Source organism: Thunnus albacares, chromosome 19 (genome assembly GCF_914725855.1).
Source record: "Thunnus albacares chromosome 19, fThuAlb1.1, whole genome shotgun sequence".
Lineage (NCBI taxonomy): Eukaryota > Metazoa > Chordata > Actinopteri > Scombriformes > Scombridae > Thunnus > Thunnus albacares.
In genome coordinates, this window is record NC_058124.1 from 7,292,213 (window position 1) to 7,299,957 (window position 7,745).

General features: G+C 38.9%; 1 protein-coding gene across 1 annotated transcript; it reads left to right on the forward strand.

The window, feature by feature from the left end:
* Positions 1-1,210: 1,210 nt before the first annotated feature.
* Positions 1,211-7,068, forward strand: nrsn1l (neurensin 1-like). Its single transcript, XM_044335922.1, has 4 exons — positions 1,211-1,312; positions 3,469-3,551; positions 3,665-3,817; positions 5,352-7,068. Exons 2-4 carry the CDS (start codon positions 3,492-3,494, stop codon positions 5,766-5,768), a joined length of 630 nt encoding a protein of 209 aa, XP_044191857.1. The 5' UTR covers positions 1,211-1,312; positions 3,469-3,491; the 3' UTR covers positions 5,769-7,068.
* The last annotated feature ends 677 nt before the right edge of the window (positions 7,069-7,745 follow it).

Here is a 7,745-nt window from a genome sequence, read left to right on the forward strand (position 1 = left end):
CTGAACATGCAAGAGGATTAGTGATATTGGTTTATCAGACCTAACCCACAGTTGGCGTGGGGTTGAGGTCAGGGCTCTGTGCAGTCCAGTCAAGTTCTTCCACACCAAACTCAGAAAAACATTTATTTATAGACCTGGCTTTGTGCATGGTGGTTACTGTCATATTGAAACAGGAAAGGATTTTTCCTAAACTGTTACCAAAAAGTGTACACTATTATCCAAAATATCATTATATGGAGTAGCATTAAGATTTCCCTTCATTGGAACTACAGTAAGTTAAAGTTAAAACCATAGAAAACAGACCCAAACCGAAAGTACACAAAATTGTGCTGACAGGGGTTTCCAATTACTTTTGACCATAAAGTATACACATATCAGTTAAAGGCTATAGGTTAAAACAATGAGAAGTTTCGAAAAAGGTTTGTTAGTTAGTTAGTTAGTTAGTTAAGTGGTTTGAATAAGACAAGAGTTCAAAATGAGGTCACTCAAGAAAAGTTTGAACCAATTCAAAAGCACTTATGGCCAGGACAGAATGTGCCAGGGGGAATAAAGTTTCAGACAGCTCAGCCCAGCTGAGTTACTGACAATACTGATGCCATAGGAACAGTACAAATATATAGGGAGTCTTAATCTGGTGTTGCTATAATACCTCTCTGTACTCCTTTGGGCGGGTATAATCTGTGGTGCCCAATAGTGAGTTTAGAGTGACTAATGCTTTAATCTCCTGTGGTATATAGATGCATGCTTTGTGTTTTGTATTTTTCCTATAGCATTTTAAAGTTTTGTTGTGATTATTACTTGTGCAGTTCTGTTTATTTAAAAGGACGAGGATAAAGATAATGAGGAATATGGAATAATGTAATTGGACTTATAATACAGACATAAAAACCCAATGCCATTCTTTACAGTGTTGGGAAAGATATGGGGTGGGTTTAAAAAAAAAAAGAAGTTATGACCTACACTGAGTAATAGTCACCTATATTTTTAAAGGAAAAACATTTTATATCACATGTGTTTCACTAATGAGTAGATGCAGTGTGTCTGAAGGTTTGGAAATGACAAACCACCACATAATCTTGCCTGAACTGGGTCACCAGGAAACGCTTTGAATGATCTCTGAATTAGCCTGAAAAGGAAGGGTTTATAGTTTAAAAGATGTGAAATATTATCGAGACTTCGCATGTTTTTTCTCCATCTACACGCATGCTCAGTGCCCCCGTTTCTCTGATTCACATCAACAGCATCGTTGGAGATCCACTGGTCCGACAACACATGGATCCCCAGTGAGAAGAGCGAGCACTCCGGCCAGGGGGTAAGACCGAGTCCTTCAGTGGTTGTAAAACTAGACTGAAGAGAGGGGGCTTCAGTGGTAAAGGGAGGGGGGCGGTAGAAAAAATGAGAAACAGAGTCGCTGTGGATGAAGTGCGATGGAGAAAAGTGTTAGATGGCTGTATATGGCCGCGATGACTCACTGATGTCCAGTGCTGGTGGTTTGTTTATCTGTGCTGAATTGAAATGATCATCATGCCATCTGATTCTGTGTGGTTTTAATGGTTTTGACCAGTCGGATCGAGACGTTTTCCCGTCTTAGTGTGAGCTATTAGACACAGGAAATCATATGTAAAATCCTACTTTAGAGTGGACTAGTAAAGACACCCTGTTGACTATTTTCATAAAAGGCAAATAGCATGCTAAAATATTTCTTTAGTACGCATTTTAACTGGGTTGAATCTGGAATGACCTGATCTGTGAGTCAGCAGGAAAGTTGGGGCAAACTTGAGCTACTAGCACCATGGACAGCGCTCTGGATGAACAGCCTGTACGGGACTGATAAAGTAGCTCATGTTTGATTAGGTTAATTAAGGATACGGTGCCAAAGCTTAGCCTAAGTTGAATGAGTTTTATAACTTTTGAAACAAAATGGAGCAATCATTTTGTAAGCCATATCAAAGAAAAAAGTCACATAAATTCATGTTCAGTATACTCTAACATGACTAATCAACTCATCATAATGGCCAAACTGTTAGTCACTTAGTGGTGGAAGAAGTAGGCAAAAAGTACATATTACACAGTTTGGTCTCTGGATTATATTATTCTACAAAAACATTATTTAATCCAATAATTATTGACACAAGAATACATAAGCAGCATTTTAATGTTGTAGCTGCTAGTTAAAACTACTTGGCATCATAAGTAGCTGCCAAATAGAGTGGAGTAAGTACAATATTTCCCTCTGATATTTAGTGAAGTAGAAGCATAAAGCAGCATAAAATGGAAATACTTAAGTACTGCACTTAAGTACAGTAAATGTACTTACAGTTGTTACTCTCTACCACTAGAGTCACAAGTCTGTGCTCCGTAAATGTATTTAAAAGGACAGCATATTTGGAAATTTAGTTGTATGATGTTACATTATATGATGTTATGTTAGTTATGATCCTCATCATACCTCGTTATTTAGTAAATTAACACTCTTAATTGTGTCAGCACTTGCTGTAAAAGAAATCAGAAAGGTCAGATCCGTTACAGAAGAAACTAACCCAGAGAAAAATAAAATGGGATATCAAAGCCATAGAAATGACAGTTTTAGTTGATGAAGTCTGGCCAGCTTTCTGTTTAGAAGATAATACTGCACTGTGTAACTTAAGCCTAATTCACAACAGCCAAATGAAATTATATATATGTTCTATTTTATCCACTATACTAGTCTTTTCTTCCACTTGGTGCTACTGTATTGCACAGACATTCTTTTTGTTGGCATGAAAAGTTTATTTAGTTGTGTTTTTTCATATTAGTTTTGTATATACCCCCATAATCTGCAGTTACAAGGAAACCAGGGCTTGTAAACACAAATCACAGAAACTCACAAAAAGCTTGTTTATTGGACAGAGTTTGGTAACAACTCATCCTGTCAGGTCTCCAGATTTTAGCAATAAAGGCTGAGTTCAGTACCTATGAATTTACCTGACCAGGATGTTCTCTGATTTTATATCCTTTGGTGATGGTTGCTTCTGTGTCAGGGTTACGATTCAATTTGCAGTTTGGTAACTTACTGAGTGATACAGACTGAGATCAGGCATGTGTGACAGTTTCAAGAAGGCAGAGAATGAAAGAAATCAATCAAACTGCCTCATGAGAATAACATCAGAGGGACATGTGTGCATATGCGTATGTGGAAGAATAGAGTGTGCATGCACATGCATACAGTATGTGTGACTCATCCGTGGGTGGTAATAGAGCCACCTCAGGGCCATGGTAGCCGTCAATCGTTCACATGCTGCAACAATAAGTGGGGCAACCTGGCGACACGGCCCGAGATTTATGACGAGTCTCTGAGGGAAGGGTTTTATTGAGGGAAATCCATATTCAGCAGATAAAAAATGTTTGTGTTACTTGCTGATGTGCACACACATCAATCTGCTCCGCACTTTGCATGTGTATTACTAACAATTTGTGTTTTTACTGCAGGTGTACAAGGTGCGTGAGGTGTGATGGCGCTGTGCTCCGAGGCCTGTGTGTCTGGCTCAGGAGGGGAATCTTCCAGCAGTGAGGTGAGCTTTGGCTTGCATGAAAAAAAGATTGTTTAGAAAATCCTGCAGTACAACCATACTTACTGATGACATGTTTGTTCTCTTTGGTCACTTTGTCCGCAAAATCCTTATAGGCAGGTTCTAGCTGTCTTCAGTTTGGGGTTCGTTCCTACCTGCACCACTTTTATGAGGAGTGTTCGTCCTCTATGTGGGACAGAGACCTGGAGGATCAGGGGTTCGTCCAGAGCCAGAGGTCAACCCTGTGGTGGAACTCAGCAGTCTGGAAGGTAAAACTTCCAGCTCTTTGAATCAACTTGATGTTGGAAGGTGCTATACAAATAAACCTGCTACTACAACTACACTCTCCTAATAATCTTTTTTTAGGATGTTTTCTCTATCTGTACGATCTCTCACATTACTCCATCCCTGCTTCTGTGTCTTTAAATTACTGTTTCTATATTCAGTTCAATGATCTGATTGAAATGAATGTCAAAAATAAAATTTCAAAAGCAGCGTAGACCTATAAAAGGCTCATTTTTAGAGAAAGTAAGAGCTAATGTTTTGTTAAATTAGCTGTGGTCATTAAACCGCACTGAGATGATAATTTACTTAATTTCAAATATAACCGCTTAATAGGCCATAATTGTCCATTAAGCTCAGAATGTGATGATGAAGGTAAACAATAAAGATATAATCAGTCCTACCCTGACATTTCATATAAATCAGTCACTGACTGATAAAAGATAACAATGATTCATCCCACAACTGGTATCTGTTATGTCCCAGGAGACACACACAGGAAGTGATGCATGCTGCTTTTCAGGTTTGTTTGAAACATACAGTAAGTACAATTCCCAGCAGTAAGGGCTCAAGTATCTTCAATAATCCTAGAGAGTTCATTCATCTTTTTCAGGACTAAACTGCTCACTCATACAATACTATCAGTGATGCATTTGCAGGAACAAGTGATTTATTTCTATCAAGTCCAGCCCATGTTTTACAACTACTATATAACAAGATTTTGTATATCATCAATTAATCATGTCAGTGATTTAGTTGTTAAGTTGACTTTACTTAACGAAGTTGAACATATGTGTATCAAAGCCAATATCTAGAATAAGTATCCAAGAATGCTCAGGAGTTTGTTTACATATTTTTCCAATATAAAACACCTACAGTGCAATCCATACATGCATTCTTTTCCCGTTGAAATGTAAAATTAAAGTAAAATTACACAGTACAATTACAGTATTACCATTTGGAAGGTTACATTTTTTTTCATTCTATTTTATAGTCAAAAGTTGTCATCCTTTAGAAAAGGTGGCCTATTTTTTGTGATGACAACAAAGCTATGACTGACTGACTTGAAGGAAGATATATTTAAATTATTCTATTTCTATTATTGGGATTAGTTTATTTTTGAAAAACTGTAGCAAAATTTGAACTCCCCAATTCTCTGTTCACTTATCACTGCCAGCGCCACTGCTGGAGACCTGCGATTCTTTTCACCTGCCAGCGATAAGTGTAATAACTCAAAAAAAAATTCTGATATTCTTTCTCATATATTATTCTCATATAAAACTGTTGTCTCTGCATGATAAACTGCAAGCAGTAGTGTTGTGGTATTTCTAGAGGTATGGTGAGTGCATGTAAGCCCCCTGTCTATTTGGCAATTTGGATTTTTTTCTGCATCACAAAAGAAAAATGACCTTTCCTAACAAGAAGTGAAGAGTGCTGAAAGTAGGCCACCTATTGAAAAATGGACCTGGATTGCACAAATTGCCACTTGAGGTTTCTCTCTTTTCCTCTCTCTCCATCCAGGTGTCCTTGGCCCTGGGTCTCCTGATCCTGACTGCAGGTATCGCCAGTCTGTCAGTCGGTTACACCACTCCCCATAAAATCGAGTCATTCGGAGAGGGAGACCTGTTCTTTGTGGATACCCAGGCCATCAGCTTCAACAAGGGGTTGCACCTCAGCACCGCGGCCGGGATTGGGCTCTCCTGCCTGGGCTCAGCCCTGGCAGCGATGGGGGTTGTCATTTGGATCCTCCCCAGGGCCAACTTGAAAGAGAGGCTCTTCCAGAGACCGGGTAAAGGGGAACAGAGAGGAGAGTTGGTGGGGTCAAAGTGGAGGGGATTTAGGCATGCAGAAGATGTGGTCACCAAGCCACCAGGTACAGAGGAGGGGAAGATACCCATCACACTGTCAAAAGTGGAAAATGTGCAGCCCACTTCTTAAAAAGACCCCTGCTGAGCTACGGGGTGTTCAGGCTTTTGTTCTAGTCCAGGGGCCTCATTTACAAGGTCTTACATTAAATTTGATCTGTACAGAAGCAAGTGTTATTTTAGTGTGCAGATTGTTCATACTGTATGGATGTTGTTTGTGACCTGGATATTGCAGTTGCACAATGCTTAGTTATGCTACTTTGCAGTAAACATATACACTCTGGGATTTTAGAAATCAGGCATTATAGTCACAACTTGATCTTGATTTTTAAGAATAAATCCAAACTAAATTTTATAGATGAGGCCGTGAGACTTCCACCAGAGCCTTTGTGGCTCTTAAAAAACACCTTGTACTGCAGCATAGGGACATAGTCATTGTGCAGAGCACTTGTGTTATATTTTTAAAAAATACAGTGTATAATGTCCAACCAGATACTCAAGGAGAGCAGAATACTAATGACTGATGGTAGGAAATTATATGTTTTTATCTCCCACTTTACAGTGTTTGTTCTATTTTTTGCTCAATATATTTTTTATCAATGTTTTTTTTATTTAAATAGCAACGGTATCAGCTTTCCAAGGAGCTAGATAAGGTAGTGATATTGCATGAATTAAATGGAAAACCTACACCCACAGTCATAAAAAAGATCCATGGACATTCAGAAAGGTGCTCACATGTAGAAGAGGTTAAAGTGAAAAAAAAAATCATAAACAAGTCTGTATCTACATTTTCACATATCTCTACTAACACTCAGCCCATTGAACACATGCACAGCCACATGCACTCGCACTCACCCGCTCACCCACTCGCCCACACAAATCCGTGCTCCATTGACAATATCACCTATTTTCTCCCCACTGTAATCTGGCTTCGTAATTGCCTGCAATCTGTGTCTCCAGGCAACAGTTGGCCTTCAAGTGCTCTATTTTCAACTCCGAACAAAGACTCTTTTCTGATTGGTCCATTACTTCCCCTTCTTGATTTTCACACCAATCAGATTTTTGTTTACAGGTACACACAGTAGTAGCGGGTAAGTGGTGAAGCACTGAGGTGAAAGGAATTTGCGCTGGCACCTTAGAGGCCACCTGTTTGATTGGGTCCTCCAGTTTAGTTAAATTAGTTTGAAAAAGAGAGAGTACAAAAAAAACAGAATAAACATGATGTCCTGACTGGTTTCCTTCACTGATTCCACTGGATGTTATTATTGATGTTTCATTGTTTTATTGTGTCATTGGCTATTATGAAGATAGTGGAATATAACGAGGGTCAAGTGTCTCAAAGTCAAAGCAAATGACCAAAATAAACTTGTGATCTGCATACCTTAATTATAGCTGTGTTTGGCTCCATTTTATCATTCTGTTCCACAGAGGCTGGAATGTAAACCTGCAGTAAGAGATATTTTCTATACTTATGGTGAATCAAATGACTCTTTGTAATGTGAAAGGGTTGCATGTCATGCTGAACCCACAGGGGACATCCAGTTCTGACAGCTCAGTGCAGCTTGTAGCTGCTTTTAACCTCTTTTAGCTAATTGTTTTGGTTCTCCAACCCACACGTTGGACCTCATGCAAGAACCATTATACAAACAGATTTTTTCTTAAGTGGCATGTTCAAGTGATCTAAGAGAACTTGTGCCATTCAATAATATTCTTGTATTTAGGATTTTCCCAAAAGGCCCCTTTACACTGTGAGAAATGTGGTAAAATCTTTGGTCGTCAATCCAAAATGGTGGCCGTAGATTGTACTGTATGACATGTCCACCGGCAACCGATTTGGAGCTTTAGGCACTAAATTCTAACAATTTAAGAACAATTTCTCACAATGTGACTGCTCCTACGACCAACGTCTACAAACAAACCAACTGGAATACAAGATGAAATGACACAGAATACACTGGCCGACATGACTTTTCATTTCGTAAGTGCAGTTTTTGAATAAAGTTTAGGGGGAATAGTATGTCCATAGCATACAAAAACTGAAATGATGGCG